Below are 21835 nucleotides of genomic sequence, written 5' to 3' on the forward strand. Positions count from 1 at the left end.
ACATATATTCACTGTTTCACTGTGGGATAAAATGGCTTCCTTTGCTTATCATCTTGAATTTCAGAATTCAGGGCAAATAGGAAAATGAGATTTTTAGTATTCCTGTTCTGATATATTACTGATTGTTTTTATTCTTTCATCACAATCAGTACCAGAATTACAAAGGATGTATACTATTGTTATCATTGCAGCTATAGAATTTCCCATTTCTTTGGCTGTAATCTCAATTTATGTATCTGGCTTCTCTGTATTTTTTTAGGGTAACAAACAAAATAGTTGTACTTCTAAAAACAATATGTATATACTTAGCAGGAGTAGCATGAACTGAAGAAATTCTAGGCTTCAAAGCTACTAAGAAAAACTATATCTTCAAACAGTTCACATATGTGTGGATAACTTTCATAACCTTTTCAAATTATATCTGTAATTACATGACAATTATTTCTAAATGCATAGAAATATGCTAAGACTGGTGTATTGAAGGATATTAAAGAGAACCCATAGGTGACCAATTCTTGATGTTTTGACTACTTATCAGAAAATATGTAAAAGGTAGTTGTTGGTAAGTAAAAGAATCCATCAGTACTACCCTTTATCTGCTCCACTTTGTTTCTAAGTGGTGTAAGGTATAAGGTATATAGCAGGTAAGGTTGGGAGCTTCGTGTTGAATACACTTAAAATTGAAAGATGTTTTCTTTAACTCTTTCATGAAAGTGTACCTCTTCTGAGTTACACTGCTACTCACAAATACATCTGTGACTTCAGCTTCTTGGCCAGAAGACTTGGTTCCCTTCATTTGTTCATGCAAATATGGTCACCTAATCTTTCTGGTAAATTAAAATTTGTAGAAAATTGCAAGCTGTAGTTATTACCATGTTTGTACACCTTGTGGCTTTTCAGCTGCAAGCTGGATTTTGTTACCAACAGCAGAGAGTTGCTGATTAAAAATTTAAATTACATGTTCCTTAGAACTAAAATTGGCATGCAGTTGCATGCAGCTTGCACAGTGTTTGTGTTCTGTAGGACCTATGTTCACCTTGAACTGCACGTATTCCAACGGTATAGGTAGGCAATATTGCTGAACTGATGGAGTGAGTGAATCTGGATTCAGTGAGCTCTGTTCACAAAACATAATTTGTTTGCAGAAATAATTTATGACAAGTCCACAAGCTTTGGAAATAAGTAGTAAGCTGTTACTTTTGGGCTTAGGTAACTTTTCTCTGAATTTCTTTGTCTTTCTGTCATCAAGAAAAGAGTAATTTCTGATAAAAAGTACAGTGAGCAACGCCTGGATGTCCTCTCTGCTTTGGTGTTGGCTGAGAATACCCTCAATGGGCCAAGTACAAAACAGAGGCGACTGATTGTTTCCCTTGCACTAAGTGTGGGAACACAGATGGTAAGTGCCATGATTGTTCCAGCCCTTTACTTGTTTGTTGTAGTGTCTTATAAATAAATGTAATCTTGTGTTTATTTTTTATTTTGCCTTTTTTTTTTTCTTCATTTCCACAGAAAACCTTTAAAGATGAAGAACTCATTCCCCTCCAGTTAGTTCTGAAAAAACTAGACTTGATCAGTGAACTTACAGAGCGGTAAGCAGTGGCATGTAGTATATAGAAGGCAGTGTAGTGTCTCTGGGGGAGCTGTATCTTCACTGTGTGAATGGCAAAATCTGGTCACTGCATGCTGGTGGTGATTTTTGCATGTTTTGTAGACCCAGGGATGGACAGAAAAAAATTTCAGAGTTAACACTGAAACTCTGGTCTTTGGGCAAGTCATATTTTACCTAACTGTTGCCCATTAGGTAATTCACTTCTGTCATTGTTCAGAAATTCTGTCACTTCCTTGGATGACTTGGCTTTGTGATAAGTTGATGTCTTCCTCCTAACTCAAACCCAAAATTTATGAGTTAGTACCAGTCTGTTTGGAGATGTCACACCATGTTTTACTGCTGCTGTAGTTTCAGTGGACACTCAAGTTACATAATGTTGGCCATCTGAAAGCCAGGTGGATGTCTGGGTTCCATGCATATTTTGTGGAGAGAGACAAACATCTTCAGTGGATGACTCATCAGTTAAATTCCTGGCATAAGTGTTCACAGGTTGTATCAGGAGAGGCCTGTTACTCCTTTGACTTACAGGAGAAACCAACAAGATACATTTGACCTCTAGGCTACTAATTGCATGTAATAACAAAATAGTTATTTAGGATTTTGCTGAGTGAGGCCCACTCAGCCTGCTTTTTTTCTAAAGCAGGTAGCTTTTATTTATAAATAGGCTAGTGGGAAACAAGAAATAAAAAGTTCTTGTTATTAAAGAACTTTCTTTGGGAGGACAGCTCATCTGGAATGTTAACTGTGTAAAACTTCGACATGAAAAGCAGTCATCTTTAGTTTAAACACACTAAAATAAGTATCACTGTGTTAGAAGAATGGTTTCTTCCAATTCTGTGTCTAATAAGTAATCTTATATTCTAGAGTTCGAGCACAATGCGACTGTTGTTTCTTATACTGGCATCGAGCAGTCTTTCCAATCTATTTGGATGATGTGTATGAGAATGCAGTTGATTCTGCTAGACTACATGTAAGTAATGTTAGTTTAACAAGCTGCTGTTGGGGGAGAGATTCACATGAAGAGACGGTAAAGCTTAGACTAAAGCTCTTAAAGGAAAAGCTCAAAAAAAAAAAGTAAAAACCAGGCTGCTCCCAAAGCAAACATTTCTTCTCAGTCTGGAGGTTATAAAAGCAATCTTTATTCTAAATATATCTGTTAGATTGCTCTAAAAATCGTGGGTTGCTATTATTAACTCTGGGTCCCTGTGTGTCTGTCTGTCTTTGTTCCTCTCTTCATTCATTCTAATTTGAAATGAACACTCTTTGCCAGACTTGAACACTAAAAGCCTTTGTTCCTCATTGTGGTTACATATTTCTAAAGCACATATCACTATGTTCAGTGATTCTGTGTGGAATAGTTGTCCTGTAGCTTTTTCCACCCCTCATCTCTCCTCCCCTCATTGAAATATTATCTGTTTGCTGCAGAAATGAATTATGCTTTAGCTTGATAATCCTGATAAAAATCAATCATCTGTTCCAGAGTTGTACATGCCATGGTCAGTTACAGTACTTAAATGAACATAGTGCAAATAATTTCTGGTGAAATAGCTAAAAAATATGATCTTCCAGTCAGCAAATCAATGGCAACTAAATACTTCAGATGTACAATTAAGGACAGGAAACTTTAGCAGGGTTTATGAAGTCCATTTTTAATAAAAATGGGAAGACCAGTGGTTTTGATTTTTGTTAGCTTTGAATATTATTTGAGATGCTGGTGACATGTCTGTTAAGAGTAATATTTTTTTTCAGTATATGTTTAGTGCACTACGGGACTGTGTGCCTGCTATGATGCATGCAAGACACCTGGAATCTTATGAGGTGCTTCTGGAATGCTATGACAAAGAAATCATGGAAGTGCTCAATGAGGTAATTTGCTGTGATTGGAAACTAGAGACACCACTAAGCTTGGAATATCTTTACAGGCTAGCATCTACTCTACCAAACTTGATATGATCAATAAAAATAACACAGAGAACTTTGAGATTGATGTGAAGTATTTTAAAAAATAAGAAAGTGTTCAGTTTGACTGATGATTTCAGTTATTTAAGACCTGTTGTTAATGGTATCTGTTGGCTGGGAACATGAAAATAATGCTCCCTAAATTACATAAGTTAGCAAAACCTCAGTTACAGATTTGACTGTGCAGACAGAGGAGTGCTTTTTGTCAGATTAGCTTCTGCTAATCTGCTTCTGCCTAAGATAAGTGCTACTGTTTTTAGTATGCATGGCTTTTAGTAGTGAACAGTCTGCAAATGTAGATGGCCTCTTGAGTGAATTATTATCTAGAATTATGAAGAAGGTTTGACAGAAAGAAAATGCAAATTTGCATTTCCTTAATCCTGATTTTTAACTTTTGAACCACTGTTTTTATTTGACTAGTTCAAAACCAAACATTACATATTCTTCAGACATTCAGGCCAAATTGCTTATTGCAAGACTCTTCCTCACTGAATTAGGTCTTAGTATTTAGATAGACAGCCCTCAGCCTAGTTCCCCTTAAGATGAGAAGTGAGAATACTTAAGTTTAAATTTCGTTAATTTCCTACATGGAAATTTTAGTCATGCAAAATATGGCACTAGGTAGTTAAACCTTTGCCTTTTCTGAGCTGTATAGCTTTTTCTTACTATGGTGTTCTAGAACAAGAACACAGGAAATAAATATCCTTCTGGCTCCCAAGTGTTGATTTGCTTGGACTTGTGTGGATCTGCCAAGGCAAAGCTGTCATCAGTAGTTCAGTCAGTCCACGTATCTGTGGAGAGAAATTCTGATTCTGCTAACAGAGCATTGTAAGTGGATACTGAACATGACTTTTTTGGTTTTGTTTTTGGTTTGTGTTCGTTTTCTTTTTTCCTAACTTTCCTTAATAGCACTTGCTGGACAAACTGTGTAAAGAGATAGAGAAGGACCTACGCTTATCAGTTCATACACACCTAAAGCTGGATGACAGAAACCCCTTCAGAGTTGGTATGAAGGATCTAGCTCACTTCTTCTTTCTGAACCCCATACGTTTTTTCAATCGATTCATTGACATAAAAGGTGAGGAGTTACATGTTTTCTTCTATTATTTTCATCTCTGTTATACTTTGGCTTAGTATATCTCTTCACTTTTTTCCACACTTCTCTAAGTAGATAGGTGGTATAATTTTAGTTCATCCTTCTATGTGTTTACAGCATATGTAACCCACTATTTGGACAAGACCTTCTACAACTTAACGACCGTAGCTCTTCATGACTGGGCCACCTACAGTGAAATGAGAAACCTGGCAACGCAGCGCTATGGTTTGAGTATGACTGAGGCACATCTTCCCAGCCAGACTCTGGAACAGGTACAGTGCCCACAGGGTATAATTTGTTCCATTCCACTGTCACACTAGCTAGCTGTTCAAAGGACTGATTGAAATTAAAGTACCCAAGAATAGAGAACTGTTTGGAAAAAGTGACCTTTAGTTTCTGGTTGACTTGTGAGACAGCATCTTTACTTACTTTAGGAGATCACACCAATATCAGTTAATTTCATGTTGGACTTGTATGATTCATTTTTTTAACATAAGATTTAATGAAATGAGTCAAGTATGCAAAGTCAGAGAATGTTTTCTTGAAGATTCAGTGTCAGCAATTTGACAAGCAATGCGTCTGAAATAAAACTGTCACAAGTCTGGAATGACCTTTGCATGGTGTGTCTTTTCCTTGGTTTACTGCTTGCTTCTCAGCAGATTTGCCTTAGTGATCATCAAGAGAAACTGTTTCACAGGCTGGACATTGAGGACTTTGAGACACTTGTGCTTAGACTAATAGGAGAGTGACTTACAGCCCCCTCAAAACTGCTAAACATGGTTACATGCAGAATAAAGTTACAGTGTCATCAAGTTAATGGTGAATGTATTCACTTTTATAGGGTCTACAAATTGCATATTTCTGAAGACTTTCTTTTAAGAGTTTTAGTATCTTGGACACATTTGGCAGTTAGCTTCATTCCCTCATTTGGATTAACACATTGGTGAAAGCTCGTAGAAATATTGCCTTTTTTTTTTTCTAATGTTCATGATGACTGTGTCTTCCTAAGTTGAAGGAGGGCACAGAACTAACAATTCTAGCTGCTTTTTGGTACAAAAGTGCTGTAGATCAGTTTCTGTTTCTGGGTTTGGCTTTCTATTGACAATATTTGGCCAACACATTGTTATAAAAAATTAAATAATTTCACAACATTGGTTTCATAACATTCGTTCTGATATAAGCTTTACTTCAAAACAAAGACAACTCACACTCCATAACCCTCCAGCCCCAGGAAAATCCTGATAAAATCCATGGCACAACTGGAAATAGAGTGTATAAATTAAATAGCATCCTCTCCATGCACATTGATAATGAATGGACTCCTTCAAGCAAAACAACTGCAAAATTTGTATTGTAAATAGAAAACTTCAGTCTCCTAGAAAGGTTGGGCAAAGGAATATAAAAAAGTACATAGTTGCTTATGTCTCTGTAGACATCTATATGTCTGCAGAAATCTCTAAGGCAAGCTTCCATTTGGAATCTGAGAACAGCCAAATTTTTTTTTATAATTGGGCCTTGTGGAATAAACTTGAGGGATTACTTACTTTCAGGAGAAGCTGGAAAAAAACCAGGCAGCAGTGTAAATGTTAAAATGTGGGCTGAGTTGCTTTATCTCCTCTAAGCATTATCTTGCAGACACTGAACAAAAATTAAGAGATTCTTCATTTTGCAAAGGAAAACATTGCTTCCTAAAACATCTTCAAGTAACAATAAAAAAATAGTATTTTTGCACCTTAGTGGTTAGACATGTTCTTGAGGAGTTTTATCATAGTAATTCTCAATAAATAATGTTGTTTCAGGGTCTGGATGTTTTGGAAATCATGAGAAATATTCATGTTTTTGTGTCCCGCTACCTCTACAATCTGAATAATCAGGTAAGGTATATCCCATCCTTTTCCTGGCATTTGGCTCCAGTTTGAAGGGGTTGAGAAATGTAGAGTAATATATATGTAAGGAAAACCTAGGCTGAATATACATAGTGACAAGTTGTAAAATGGCTACTGCTGCTCTAGAAAAATGTCTTTGGGGATACTGTAGCTTGGTCTTGGAGAATGTTGTGTAAGCATATTTTGGATATGGTGTGCCAGTGGATCACTCCATGTCAATTTTCCAGTGAATCTACAAGGCAGCAAGGATAATTGACTGCTCTATGAGGACATACATACTAAATATGTGATTTTTGAACTTGTAAAATGGGTATCTGAAAACATGTTATTGGAGAGATGAAGCAGTGAATGACATGGAGAACATCTACAGGGAACAAACCTATGGGGTTTCTCACAGTGTGAGAATGAGGGGCCCACCACAAAAATGAGCAGCTTTCTTAAAGAAAAGGAAGTACTTTTCCCACAGCACAAAGTTCAGTAGTGGAACTTGTTGCCATGGTAAATAGTGGGGCCAAAAGTACAAACAGGTGTCAAAAGAGTTTAGACCACTTAATGTCAGATATAGTCTCAATAAATATGTGAGTCTCAGTGGAACATCTGCCTTGGAATTGTTGAGTCACAACTCTGTAAAAATTGGAAGAACCTACCAGATAAAGTTTGTGCATGCTGCATTTCTTTGGTTCTTTCCCTAATCACCAGTTATCAACTGCTTTCAGAAACAGAATATGTGCTACTTAGATTGATAATATATCACAGAACCAGTTTCGAGTAATTAACTTTCTTTTTCCCTCTGTGCCTCCCAGATCTTCATTGAAAGAACAAGTAATAACAAACACTTGAACACCATCAATATCCGGCACATTGCTAATTCAATTCGAACTCATGGAACAGGAATCATGAACACAACAGTGAGTATCTTTTGCACTGTTGTTGGATTATTTTTTTCTAATTGTGCATGAAAGCCTCCAAAATCCTGCATCTCCTAATAGTTTGTCATTGTTCAGTTTTAATAATGTGATAGTCTCCATACAGTGCCAAAGATATTTTCAGGTTGATGCTTTCCAGTCTGCTGCTTAACTTTTACCTCTTTGCTGTTTTCTTTTTTTCTATTCTTCTGACCCTATCAAAAAAAAAAAAAAAAGAACCTTGCTGAAATAGTGAACCCACTCTCAAGTCATTACTTTCAAAGTGGAAATTATTAGAAAAATAAGGTTTTAATGGTTTTTTGCAGTATTCTTCTGAGAGTGGGGGCTTCAGTTTCTCAAGTGCTTTTACATTTCCTGGTAATGTAGAATTATTCACTTCTGATTGTGAGTAAGCTTATTTATGCAGATAGAGAAGCATTAAATATGTAGGGTAGAAATGTACTTCTGCCTTAGGGGAAAGTGTTTTAGAAAACTTTGAGGAAGTGAAAAAGGTGTGTCAGGAGGTTATGCAGATTCTGTGACTTGACTGAAGAAGTTGAGCATGTCTGCCCATTTCAATTTGAAATGTTTGTGTTACTTCAAAAGGATAGTCACAGGATATTCCAGACAAACTAATGGTTATGTCATTGACAGAAATAGTGAACTTGTCCCTTGATCTCTCTGCCTTTCCTGAAAGAGAGTAGGCCTTCTAGGAGAATGGTTTTCTTTATTCTTTTAAACCAGTGAAATTAAAAAATGCTGAGAACTTATAGTACAAGGTACTCAGGCATCTTCTGAAAAAGGGCTGTTAGATGTGTTTGTTACTTTGCTAACTTTTTTGATATGACTGGTTTTTTTCTTTTTGTCATCTAGGTAAACTTCACTTACCAATTTTTGAGGAAAAAGTTTTATATTTTTAGCCAGTTCATGTATGATGAACATATCAAATCCAGACTTATCAAAGACATCAGATTCTTCAGGGAAGTCAAGGATCAAAATGATCACAAGGTATTGTAGTTTTTGATGGCTTGAGAGTAACTTGGCTATAAGAACTGCTACTTTTATGTGACTGAAGGTGCACCAAACCATAACACTCCTATTATTTGTGTATCTCCATACAAAGTGACATCTTTTGTCCTAGCAAAATGCAGTGTTACAAATGTCTGTATTCAGGATGGCTTTTTTTCATTCTGTCTGCTCTGTAAACATGAGGCTGGCTAAAATCATTCTCCCAGTGACCTGAAAAGGATGATTTGATGGGGTAGTAGATTATTGGAGGTTCTAAATTTCTGGTCCAAAACATGCTTAACAGTTGTCAGTTTTGAATAATAAGCTTATTCAAATTGAATCTAAAATGATGTGAATGTGTAGTACTCATTCCAGTATGTCAGGATTTGAGGATGAGGGTCTGATTTTTCCCTGCTAGAAAATTGATTTCTGAAAAATTTGAAGACTATGTACTTAGTAAAATGGACAGCTGGCTTCTTTGTATGTCATGTACTTATTTCTCTTAGGAATACTTTCTTGTTCTCAGTAACACTTCTGTTTTACTTCTCAACTTGCAGAAATGACTTAGCCAAATGACTTTTGTCATGTAATACAGACAAACAGGTATATAATTTATAAAAAAAATGAAACTGTAGATGTGAAGTAAGACTACATTGCAAATAGAATTGTATTGATATGATGACTACTTTTTTTCCTAATGATAAGTAATTATTCTTACAAATTATTCTAAAATATTTTTCTAGTATCCCTTTGAAAGAGCAGATAAATTCAACCGTGGCATCAGAAAACTTGGAATAACCCCGGATGGCCAGAGCTATCTTGACCAGTTCAGGCAACTCATAAGTCAAATTGGTATGAAATGCTATCTAAGATGTTGTAAATGTTATTAAGTGAAAGAGATCTTCGTGGCCTAGTAGCTGAACTTTTAGCTCAGGCTAAACCTAGATTTAATTTCAGTCAGACAGAAAGTAGTTGACTTGTAGCCCATGCTAAATAAATGCTCTCATCTAATTACACAGTAATGTCATTTGCATGTCTCAATCCAAAATATACTTAGAGTTTGCAAACATTCCTGTTCCCTTTTCAGCTCTTTTCTTTATGTTAATGGAACTGACTTTTATCCATATTGAGTGTATTTGCTAGTAAAAACATAAAACTGCTAAGTTCATGTACTTAAAAAATGGCCATATACCCAGCTAAAGTATTATATTAATTTACATTTCAGAGCTTATAGGAGCTATGAAAAGTGTGTGTGTGTGGATTTAAGTAATTTCAAATTACTTTTTTATTTTTTCTTGTTTTTAAAGGCAACGCTATGGGTTATGTACGAATGATAAGATCTGGTGGACTTCACTGCTGTAGTAGTGCAATTAGGTACTTCCACAAATATTTCATTTTTCTGTTTACTCCTCCTCATTCCTTTACTCCCTATTCTTGTTGGTATTCCCTAGATTCTTATCCATCCCCAATGAATTTTGAAAAGGTCTATTTATATGCCTTCATTCAAGGGGAATTATCAGACAGTGCTGGAATTCAGAACTGTACAATCATTGCCATAAACCACTAAAAATAAAAGAAATTCTATGGAAAAACCCTGGAAAAAAGTTAATAGAATGTACACATAAGACATTAGTCTTTAAGTCAGTAATTTCTGATGTTAATCACTTCAAGGGCGTATTAAGGAAAAATAATACAAGCCTTGAGGAACTTGGAAAAACTATGTCTTTTTTCTGTATAGATATTGTCTGTGCTTATAGAAGGTTATCAAAACATAGTGACTTTTACATAGTAAGAAATAGTTTTTTTGCAAATTAATATTAAACTTAGTTACTAAGGGCATCAAAAGATACAGAGGAGATGGTAGTCCAGTAAAAGCAGAAGAACAAATAATGGTGTGTATGTGTTTAGAAGTGAGGCTAATAGTGCCTGGATGAAAATGGTATGGCAGATATGATATAACTTGAAGTAAGTAGTTCAAGCCAAGAAGATTAAATTAATTGAATTATAAATTAGGGGTAGATACTTCAGTGAACATAGACAGTTGAGCATAATCCTAACAAACAGTAAGTTTTCAGGTTTGTTCCTGATCTGGAGGATATTGTTAACTTCGAAGAGCTGGTGAAAGAAGAAGGACTCTCAGAAGAAACACGAAAAGCAGCAAGGTACACTGACCTCATGCCTTTGAGGTCTGGGGCAGGGATGGGATGAGAGAATTTTAATTTTATGTTTATAAGTGCAGGTATTATGTATGTGTGTTAAAAGTTCAGCTACCTTTATGCAAAAATATTTGCTTCAAAGCAGAGAAAACAGAAAGAGTTGTTTTGAAAATGCGAAGTGGCACTGGAACTAACAGACTGTTAGAGCCTGGTGTCCTGATGAAATCCTTGTTGTTAAAGACTAACAAGCTTTCTTCACCATGTGTCTGAGTTCTGCTTTTAGAATGTGCAGGGCCTCAGGTAGAAAAAATGCAAATATTCTATTCATAGAGCTTTCTTGAGGAAATTAAATCAAGAAACATGATTCAAATTGGCTGTGGAGGAAGGGTACTCTTTTCCAAATACTGGATTGTGGGTGTACCAAAGGGTGAAGAGAGGGTTGTTTTCCCAAGAAGTGAGTAAGCAGAGAAACTTCTAGCAGAAACCAGGTAACACATTGCTTACCCTCTGCAGGCAGTTGGACTCTGTGCTCAGTGACCTCACACGTAACTTTGCAGAAGGAACAGAGTACTTCAAAATGCTTGTGGATGTATTTGCTCCGGAATTCCGCAGTCCAAAGAACATGCATTTGCGGAACTTCTACATAATTGTTCCCCCACTGGTGAGTATTTGCATTGTACCAGGACTTATTTTAAAGAAATGGGTCAGAGCAGGTTTGTTTTTAAATATTTTGTGTTAGACTGTTGACTATCACATTCTACTTTCTTCCCTGATTAGTTATTGGTTTGAGTGTGGTTTCGTTGATAGTTGTCCAAAGCCATGTTTTTCTTTATTTATCTCAATTCACATACTAGCACTAAAAAGGTGCTTGTAGAAAAGCTACTTCTCCTTGAATGAAATTTGGAGAAGCCAAGTGAGTTTAAAACCATATTCTTCATGTGTCTGCTCTTTCTGCATCCCGTTGGGTATCTTTAGGCTCTTTTAGTGTCATGTTCTGATGCAGTAAAATTGGGGCCCTCTCCATTGCAGTTGGACCTGCTCTTACTAATAAGCTTTGCTTAGAAAGAGATCAACTAAATGGAAGTGATGCACACTTGAGTCCAGCATTCTGAGCATTTGGAAGCAGTTCAGTTTAAAGGCTAAAATGATCCAGATGGATTGATATGTAACATCCCATTTTAGAAACTAATTCAGTAGTGTCGATGAGCCATAAACTTAAGACTGCGAGAGGACAGGTATGTCATGGTCATAGAAGTGAGGAAAAATAAAGGCTCATGACAAATACTTTTGTTATTTTTCCTTTTCTTCTGAGGAATTTTTTGTGATAAATACAGTTTCAGGAATATACCATCCATTTTAGTGTTCAAAAGGCATTTCAGTATAGTTAAACTTGAAACTGTCATAGGTTTTCTGGAAGTTAATTTACTCACATTTCCGTGTCTCGAGTAGTTATTGCATATTCAAACACATACCAATCACTGGATCTATTGTACAACATCATTGTAAATTTAAGACTATTGGAATATTTCTACAGTTTTCTAAACAAAGTGAAATAGCAGCAGTAGCTTTAAAAGACTTTTATTTTAAGCTTTCCAGGAACCTGAGCTATTTTATTTATCCTTTACTTGTTCATATGTTTACCTCTAGTAATCACCAAAAGAATATGAAGTAACAGAATCTGAAAAGAACAGTGAACATTAAGATCTACCTTTTTTTTTTTAACTTACACATATGCAAATGTTTTCCAAAGCTTTACTTACTTTCTTCCAAAAAAAAAAAAAAATTTAGAAAAAGGACAAGTTTTTGTACAAAAATGCATAGGGATGGGCCACACAATTAGCACAGCTTTGGGCATGCAATTATATTCATAGGTAGCAGCATGTGTGTGAACGCCTTGTGAAATTTGTGAGTCTCTCTTTGTGATTCCAAGACAGCTTTTCACTTTTTCAGACCGTCAATTTTGTGGAGCATTCAATCAGTTGCAAGGAGAAATTGAATAAGAAGAACAAAAGTGGAGCAGCTTTCACTGATGATGGGTTTGCCATGGGTAAGTTGCAGCACACTCAGTAGCCTTTAGTAAGCCAGCGTAATGAATATTTGCAAGAAATGATTTGTTTATACTTTGTCTATTCCCATAATTAAAAATTCCGTCATTTAAATTTTATTTGTCTTGGCTTCAGCACAGTGAATTTGAGGGTTATGGTTGTGTTCAGAATCTCCTGAGCATGGAATAGCTGTGTATGGAAGCAGACAGTTTTATCATATATTGGTGTTTCCAAATTTCTGTCAAAGCTTGTGGATCTCAACCAGATGAGAAGGAATGCAAGTATTTGGAGTTGTGAGGTGTTAGAAAACTGAAGCATGTTCCTTAGTGTGATTATTTTTTTCCCTTGATCTGATAAATTTAATTGTAAATTAACTGCAATTTAAATTATATTTGTGGGGGAATTATCAGCTTGGGCTGATCCATAAAAGACGTTCACAAAATGTTTTGCAAATTGCATGTTGACTTTGGTACATGGTTTGTTAATGACTAGGTGTGGCTTACATTCTGAAGCTTTTGGATCAATACCAGGAGTTTGATTCTCTGCACTGGTTCCAGTCTGTTAGAGAGAAGTATGTGAAGGAAATAAGAGCAGTAGCTAAGCAACAGAACGTGCAGTCCACTAATCAAGATGAAAAACTACTACAAACTATGAACCTTACCCACAAGCGACTGGAAGTTTGTTTACAGGTACAGCATTGCCTAGTTCTCTATTCTGTTCTTTACTGACTTCAGAACTTACTCATCACAAATCAGGTATCTGTTTCCTGATGGATTTCATAGAGAACAAAAACCAAAGCATTGTCTACAGCAACAGTGCAAAACAAATATAAACACTTGAGGTGTGTAATCCAAATAAGAAGTCATCAGTGTTTGTGATATTTGAGTGGAGTGGGAAGGCCTAGTTGAATGGAATTCTGTGTCCCATGGAGTTTGAAATCTAATGCAGCCAAATTCTAAATGCTTAAATGGGAGAGAATAACCTTTTGGTTAAATTTTGTGTTAAAAGATTTTACATAACACTGTGAACCCTCAGAGTTGCCTGTGTGTTAAGTTTGAGCTGCTAAGTTGAATGATGCATTAGCTGTCAACTGGAGGAAAGATCCATTTGAATTTTGAAGCTCTGCAGCTCTGTGGTGTGGTGCTTTCTCTATCTTGATTTGAGAAGGCTATGGGACAAATCTGTAGTTGGCTATTTTTACAGCCCATGGTTATATTCTGTCTGTTGTTGAAATAGATAAAGCCCTGTATGTTCTCATGATTCCCAGGAGTGTGCACTGTGTTTGGTCCTCTGTGTTAGAAAACTCATCACTGAACCTTGTTCAAAAACTGATCAAGGTTGCAGTGATGCTGCTTTGCCTAAGTTGCCCTTTCAAGGAAAGGCTGACATTTGCTTTGTAAAATGCGTGTGAATAAGGTATGAATGGAGAAAGATTTTTTTTTTTAAGAGATTTAAGATACTGAAATCTAGTTGCCTAAAATGCTCCTGAAAAATCCCATTGGTATCTGTCTGCAAATTCATTCTTCTGATACACTGATGCTCCTCTTTTTATCTTTTCCCTTAGGAATTTGAACTCCTTTATTTTTCACTAAGTAGTGCAAGAATTTTTTTCAGAGCAGATAAAACTGCAGCAGAAGAAAACCAGGAAAAGAAAGAAAAAGAAGGTGGGCAAATGCTACACATAGAACATTTTGGCTCATGAAAGTGTGGGACTTAGTAGGGAGGGTGCTTTTTTTTCTTTTTTCCATAGCTGCTTTCTTGCTGGTGGGTTGATTCAGTATTTCAGAAGGGGATTTGTGGGGCTAAGGGTGATAGAGAAGTCAAGAACCACTCATGAAGGCCCTCTTTGGAACAGGTGAATTTCAAGCTGGGCTTCTGGGGTGTAGAAAAAAAGCAACACCACAAAAAAACCCAACAAACCCCAAAAAGTCTGGGACAGGGAGAATATACTTGCAGTAATATGAAGTTCAGGAACTTCAGTATCATAGTTACCCCCTCAATTACCAGTGTTGACAATGACAGCTTTTACTGTACAACCTTAGCTGGTATGACATAAAGTGGTGTTTTTCACCTGTTGTTTACCAGCTGTTTTTCAACTTACAGAGGCAGATGATGCAGTTACTATATGTATTCAAATGTTTATGATATGTTTTGTCTCCCATTGAATTATATATTCCAAGGGTAAGATCCTACTTTGTGTTATGGTCTCTTGACTAGGTACCATGGGTCTCTTACATTTATTATTCTTGCTTATATATTCTCCCTCATGAATTCTGAAAGATTCTCTTGGGTATGGGAAAATTCTTTCCAAAGAAATCAGTGCTTCTAAGGATGAAAATACAGAAATGCAGTTCAGTCACAAGTTACTTAGAAACTCAGATAGCAGTGTATTAAAAATTGAATTGGTAGATAATTTTCCACTATAGCATTATCAAAAGTATAAGTGACCTGTGTGATTACAGTCACTGGAGGAAAAGACCAGTTTTCTTCTGCACTAGGAAAACAGTTTGTAAAGAAAGAAATCTTTTAGCAAGAATTTATATTCGATCATATTCAGTGAAGTTGCTCAAATAATCATTCAACTCAAAAAAAAAAAAAAAGCCAAAGAACTCCAAGCATTGTGGTAAGAATAGACATACTACTCTGGTGTCTGTAGGAAAGCATTCTGTAGAACATCAGTTACTTAATTATATTTTAGGATGAATATTCACTGTTGTGATACCTGTTCAGTTCCCCAAGAAATGTGTTTTGTGGTGAGAAAAGCTTGAAACACATACCAGGGTGGAAAGTTTTGAACACTGTAATATCTTTGCCTTCTACTGTGACATTTGGACTTGGATTCTGCAAAATGTGTGAGGAAGTATGTGTAACTTCTAGACAAGTACTGCTGACTGAAGAACCTTTCACCCTAAATATAGATTTCTTCTTAGGGCCAGGACCCTTTGTGCTGTAAGGTCACTTTACACATACTGACCATGAAATACTGCATCACGGGTTGTTATGACATCAGCATAATATATATATGCTAAAGTTTTTTATTGCTTTGATTAAAATGTTAAACATGATCCATGTCTTTTTTATTTTTATAGAAGAATCTGGTAAAGCAAGCAATGGAGATCTTTCCAACTCTACGGCTGCAGAGCCTGTTGTGAAATGACATGGCTGGTACGAGCGGTGATTACTTACTCCAATAACTCGTGTTCTTGTCATCATCAGTAACACTCTGTAGGGGTAAAAGCTCTAGAGTTGATTTACTTGCTTTGTTAAACCCAAGAGAAAATGTATGCTAGCATCCAGTGAGGCTAGGTCTGTGTTTGTCTATATTCCTTGTAGGAACTCCTATTTTTCAGGAGTTTGCATTATTTACAGCACTTTCTTTAGATTGAAAATAATTATATAAAATGTTGCCCTTGGAGGTAGTTATTTTAAAATGTGCAGATAAAAAAACCCCTTATTAATTTCTAGATGCATTCTTGCATCTCTAACACAGCATTAAAAAAAAAAACAAACCACAAACCAACTCACAGGCTGTTTTGTCCAAGATTTGAACTGGTGCATCTCTTCAACCAGAAAACAAATTGAATCAAGATATTGTGTGTATCTGTTGTCCAAAAAAATAATTCAGATGTTATTGTGCAGTCCTGCTGCATTTAATACAGTCACAGATTACACTGTAGATTTAACAGTGTATCTTGTGAATGTTTGTTAAATCTATTACACAAAATGGAAGTCCTTACTGCTGTTTAATTCCAAACCCCCTTATTATTACTATAGCTAGTATTTGTACTGTGGAACTAAAGATCCTGTCAGGCATTTATTTTCCCCTGCTGTTTTTACCTCCTTATCAAAGAATGGGAAAACCAGAAAAGTTAACATGACAAATCACTTCTCATTTCATACTGAAGGTCTGATTTGCATCCACAGAAGTAAGGAAATCCAGAGCCAAGATAGAACCACAATCAGCTCTTCCTTTTATGACCAGACACTGTGATGGGTGTCTGTAACTATTAAGTGATCTTACAGTTCATGAATATGTTGTGCCTAATTGCAAGTTTCAGCCTCAATTCTGTATTTCCAGCCTTTGTAGGTCTGTTGTACTGTCTGTGTTGTTCATACAGTCTTACATGCCTCTTTATTAACAATACTTGCACTGCAGGCTCAGAAGCTGCTGAACACTGTGAGAACTCTATATAACATCTGTTCATGCCTGCAAGTAGAGGTTCTAGATTGTGCAAGAGTTACTCAGATTCCTAACTTAAGTAGCTAGACTTAGCTTAAAAGAAAACACAACTTTCATTAAAAGATACAGGTGTGTTTTTATCTCCCAGAACATAAAACAATTCTAGGTCTTACTAACTAGAATAACCTACTCTAGGCAGTTTAGTTGAGAATTACCCTTGGGGTTTTTTTTTTTTGGCTCTATTAACTGTGTTTTTAGACCATACTTGCTTTAATACTTGTTTTAATGGCTCAAATTGTTCCACCCACTCTTGGGAACCTCACTGGTTAAGACAATTCCTGATGTACTTCTGATTCACCCTTTCCCGCCAGTCACTTCAACATTCAGACAGCAAGGATGAATGTTTTGTCACAACTGGAAAGACCAGACTGATATGAAAGTTCCATTTGTTGGTTCTGAAAACATGACAGAGAAGCTTCCTGGACTGTTAAAATCAGCTGGGCTCATTAAAGTGTTGTTTTTTTTTTAATTCATTATAACTGCCCTAAAGAATGCTGCATTACTTGATTTATATTTTTGCTTTTTTTTTTACTTTGATACAGTTTTGTTCTTTTTTTAATTTGTGTACATTTTCTTTTTTGACCAAACTGTGCCCGCACTGAACACTCAGTAGCACTGCCGAGATCAGCATTCTCGCTGCTCATTTCCGTACTGCTGCAGTAGCTGTGCACATACTTCCATATTCCTCTCTCATCTCAAGTCTTGGAGTGGAAGGGCCAAACACTACCTTTCCTTCTTCCACAGTGGTGGCAGAATCACATGCAGGTGGTGTTCATTTCCCCCAGGATGGCCTCACTAGGTAGCTGTGTGCAGTCGAGACAAGACCCACACTCTAATCTGTGCTTGTGTTCTCCCTTCTCCATTTTTTTTTTTTTTTGGAAACACACTATCTTGGAAAGGTCAGACTGTTGAACATAAGGTGAACTGAGTATTGTGTTAGTATAGTGGTCAACAAATTAATTTGGTTCTAGTGATGGAAATTCTAGAGGAAAGACAGCCTATTTTTATAGAAGCTTGTTCAATCTGGGAGACCTGAATGTATACTCTATGTGGCAAAAATATATACATACACAAATATGTGAAGTGATAATAGAGCTATTCTTGCTAACACAGGACTGTAGTTTGTATTTCCTTCTTTCTCTTTGTCATGTAGCAGCATATACATGCAGACTGACTTTCCTCGTGTGAAATACAAGGTGGGTCCCGGGTTTGGATGTCACACATGACACTGAATCGCATTACATCCTTTATTCCCCCCACAAGGATATGGAAGAGGTGCAAAATTCATGCTGTGGTGCTACTACTCTTCTCATTGCTTTTGCCCTCCTGCTCCAGTTACAGGAACAAAATGGACCCTTACCCAGTCATGTGGAGATGAGACGATGGAGCTAAAACAAAATATCCCCCAAACTAAACCAGACATGCTCACTTGAAATTGCCAGGGCTGATGTAAGTGAGGATGATGAGGTGTTGCAGGTACATAAAACACCTCTAGGTCTTTTCCCCTTCGGGATGGGTGGAACAGGCTGAAGGCCAGGCTCCAGCAGGCAGCTGCCACCACTGCCCTCGTGTGTTCAGTCTTGTGACCAGGCTGCTGCATGTGGAAGTGGCAGCAGCTGCTCTGCCAGAGGTCTGGCACCCTTCCTTCCCACACGGTGCTGTGCCATTTGTGCCAGGAGCCCCGGGCTGCCTTACCCGTCCCCCTCGCAGGATGATGGCTGGGGGAGCAGAGCACGGACACCCAACTCCCTTCCAGCCCCAAGATCAAGGCCTTTGCAGTGACTGGTGACCAGGAATGGCCCCGGCAGCACCAGCTGGTCAAACTGCTGGTGCTGAAGGGTAGATTCTGGAGGTCCTAATGCAGTCTGTAACCAGAAGTAAATTTGAGTTGCATCAGATATCCATCAACAGCTGTTTTCAGCTTCTCAGGTACAAAGGACCAAATGTAATACTTACTCAGTGTTTCCTAACTCATTGTACAAAAGGGTATTTTGTTACTTAAGTCTCTTTGGTTTGTGAGTAGAGAACATGTACATAAAACTGTGTTAATAAATGCAATTTTGAGAACCTTATTCTTAGTGTCTTGAGTAACACCAGGTTAACAGGTGTTAATGTTTTTAATAAGACAGCTTCAACTTTTATTTATAAAGAAGTTTTTGTGTCAGTTACTAACAGGTTTCTTCCAGGGTTCTTTTAAACATTCAGTAACCAGTTAAATTAAATTTATTCCACATCAAACACTTTCAAACTGGGATCTTTCAGATACTGTTTCACAGATTCTGCTTATAGAAAATGTACTCTCCTAGTAAGTGACTGAGAAGAGTTAAATTAAGTTTGAGGAGTTTCAGCCATTTTTTCTAGATACCTCATCTTGATTAACACAAACTATACTACAGATTACACCCATTCCCCCCATAACAGCTGTTTGTTTATTTTTGTTTGTTCTTGCAAAGTACACTTGCTCATGTTTTCAGGAAGGAAAAAAATGTAAACTTATTAGCCAAAGGTCTCTAGTATCTAAGGAAGGTACTATGAGACTTGTCAATGCATTGTAGACTTATCTAACATTTTATTGCTCAGTTTCTTAAAACCAAAGATTGCTGGTAGACTCAGCTGTTGCACGTCACCACAATGTTAAAAATACAAAGAATTCTTACTATAAAAGTACTTATTTGCCCTACTATTACCATCTCTGGCAACTTAATGTTTAAGAAACCTAACCATAGAAGAATTGTACACAACTAACATGCCACATTTGTTGACTACTTCTGAGGTTTGCATGTCAGTGGTATTTAGAATAATAAATCAAAGAGGTACATTATGTCCATTACTTAATTACAGAACATGAGTGTGGTCCCCATGAAGGTAGGAGTAGGCACTTAGATTTGTTTTGTAAGCTTATTCTAGATGCAATATAAAAATAGATTATATTAATAGGAAAAATTTAGTGTTTAACAAATTGTTTTGTAAATAGGCTAACACAAAATCTTGTTACACTTCAACTAGACTAAAAATAACTTCATCTGAAATAAAGTAGATAGTGCATTTTTAACCTTCATTCAGATGCACATAATCATGCAAACTATGAAAATTGACTATGGTAGGAAAGTTGAGGCCTGGTATTTGTTAAAGGAGCTGACAGCTCACACGAATTTCAGTGGAATTGGGGGCTGCTGTGTGTGTGTGAAGAAATGCCATTACCCCTCGGTGGCTGACAGCTGTGCTCTCCTGCCAGCAGCAAGGGGCTTGGGCTGAAACGTTTCCTGAAGATTGTCAGCTTCCCAGACACAGCTACACCCTACACATTCACAAATGCAAAATGCCTGGAAGGCCAAGTCCTGCTGTCGTTCCACTGGAAATCCAGAGGGAACTCTGCTGCAGAGACGCCGTGTGCTCTCCCGCAGGAAAAGAGAAGCTGGCCTTGGGTGTGCGCAGAGAATCTCTGAAACCCAGAGATTCTTGCAAAATGACTCCCTGCTTTTGCTGCTCCCACACAGGCTGCAGGAAGTGACAGGAGCTTTTTATGCCTCTGATTCTTCCCCTCCTTCATGCACGGTGCCATCCTCTTCTGACAGATCATTCAGAAGCATGAACTTTCCATCATTTGTTAATGGCACAGACTTCATTAGCTGAGCTAATGCTTCTGGGTCCTGAAGAAAAAGAAGAGAGGTCAGCAGGCTGCAGCAGCATTTGAGAATACAGGTTTCCCAGTATTTCCAGTACTTCTTGCTAAGGTTTTGCAATTTTTTCTTCTTTTTTTTTTTTTTGGACAACCTTTATTCTAAAGATTTGAAACATAAATAATACCTTTTGCTTAAGTAAAGACACCTCCTGGGTACATAAGAAAAAAAAATAATTTTGTTCTTTAGTTACTGAAAAGCAAGGAGAAAAATAACTGTCTCAATAATTTATTTGTTATACCCATGGTTATTGCCTGTGACTACAAGCTCATTCCCCCATCCTGTTCTCAAATTTTAGCAGTAAAAATATACAGCAAATATTAATGTATTAATGTCACTTCTATATAGATAAAATGTATCTACAAGGGACGGGATAACTTTGCCATTTGTTGTAAGTGGAAAAACACTTCAATTTTTCATCCCTAAGGGAGGAAAGAATATGAGTTTCTAAAAGTGAAACAGCAATGTGTGTGATTTTACACTTCATCCCAAAGAGTTGGTCTGTTTTCTTGAAAACTTTGCTCACATCTCCCTTTCAAACATGAACAAGTGGATTTGTATAATTCTGAATTTGATTTGGGGCGGCACATTTTATCTCAAGTCATACTACTGAGAAATCAAACTGGAGTTTATTTTTGCTGTGTCAAATAATGTCTGCAGATAATGTCTGTGCAAATGTCACATTAGGAGAAGTAGTAGTTCTTTTTTCTTAGTCACATCAGAGGTACCCACAAAGCAGACCATGATGTATCAGCACACAGACATGGGGAATGAAACAAACTTACCTTCTGTGCCTCAATAATTTCTTTTCCCAAGCTAATGGCATAGCAAATCTAAAAAGAAGAAATATATGTAACATTCAGTTTAATTTTGGTTTGGTTTTTTTGTTCCTTAATTAGCACTTAGTCTTAAATCCAAGCCTAAAATAGCAGAGGTGAATACCAATTTGCCATGCTAACTATAGAAAAATAAAACTATCTTGGATTCAGCTTCAGAGCTCACTGAGGCTGGTAAATCTTTGTACTCTACTCAATTAGTTTTATTCACCAAACTTCCATTTCCAAACCTGGGCGAGTGCATGTAAGGCTGTTACTGTTAAGACAAAAATTCTCCACCCCCTTCCTTATTTCTGTTGTTATGGCATGCAGCAAACACCCCGTGGTGTTAGCACAGCACGGCTGCCTTGTCTTTCAAAGTTTCACAGAGGTACGTGTCTCAGCATAGCTGACATTCCTTTTTGTTAGTGCTGCT

The 21835-nt window shown here is 36.9% G+C and overlaps 2 protein-coding genes across 2 annotated transcripts in view; one reads left to right on the forward strand and one right to left on the reverse strand.

Annotated features, from left to right (window-relative positions):
• WASHC4 (WASH complex subunit 4) overlaps positions 1-18976 on the forward strand; it is a 37728-nt gene extending 18752 nt beyond the window's left edge. Inside the window, exons 17-33 of the mRNA XM_029963398.1 lie at positions 1250-1396; positions 1510-1589; positions 2474-2579; positions 3359-3475; positions 4478-4646; positions 4782-4936; positions 6464-6538; positions 7354-7458; positions 8329-8463; positions 9207-9315; positions 9771-9837; positions 10539-10625; positions 11133-11280; positions 12570-12666; positions 13157-13353; positions 14229-14328; positions 15754-18976. Coding sequence (XP_029819258.1) covers positions 1250-1396; positions 1510-1589; positions 2474-2579; positions 3359-3475; positions 4478-4646; positions 4782-4936; positions 6464-6538; positions 7354-7458; positions 8329-8463; positions 9207-9315; positions 9771-9837; positions 10539-10625; positions 11133-11280; positions 12570-12666; positions 13157-13353; positions 14229-14328; positions 15754-15821 — 1962 coding nt within the window. The 3' untranslated portion in view covers positions 15822-18976. The remainder of the gene's footprint in view (positions 1-1249; positions 1397-1509; positions 1590-2473; positions 2580-3358; positions 3476-4477; positions 4647-4781; positions 4937-6463; positions 6539-7353; positions 7459-8328; positions 8464-9206; positions 9316-9770; positions 9838-10538; positions 10626-11132; positions 11281-12569; positions 12667-13156; positions 13354-14228; positions 14329-15753) is intronic.
• A 40-nt stretch (positions 18977-19016) lies between these two features.
• APPL2 (adaptor protein, phosphotyrosine interacting with PH domain and leucine zipper 2) overlaps positions 19017-21835 on the reverse strand; it is a 29105-nt gene continuing 26286 nt past the window's right edge. Inside the window, exons 19-20 of the mRNA XM_018080417.2 lie at positions 21370-21417; positions 19017-20554 (exon numbers count right to left, since the gene is read on the reverse strand). Coding sequence (XP_017935906.1) covers positions 20426-20554; positions 21370-21417 — 177 coding nt within the window. The 3' untranslated portion in view covers positions 19017-20425. The remainder of the gene's footprint in view (positions 20555-21369; positions 21418-21835) is intronic.

This window comes from Manacus vitellinus, unplaced genomic scaffold, assembly GCF_001715985.3.
Source record: "Manacus vitellinus isolate BGI_N305 unplaced genomic scaffold, ASM171598v3 scaffold_5_pilon, whole genome shotgun sequence".
In the NCBI taxonomy this organism is placed as follows: domain Eukaryota; kingdom Metazoa; phylum Chordata; class Aves; order Passeriformes; family Pipridae; genus Manacus; species Manacus vitellinus.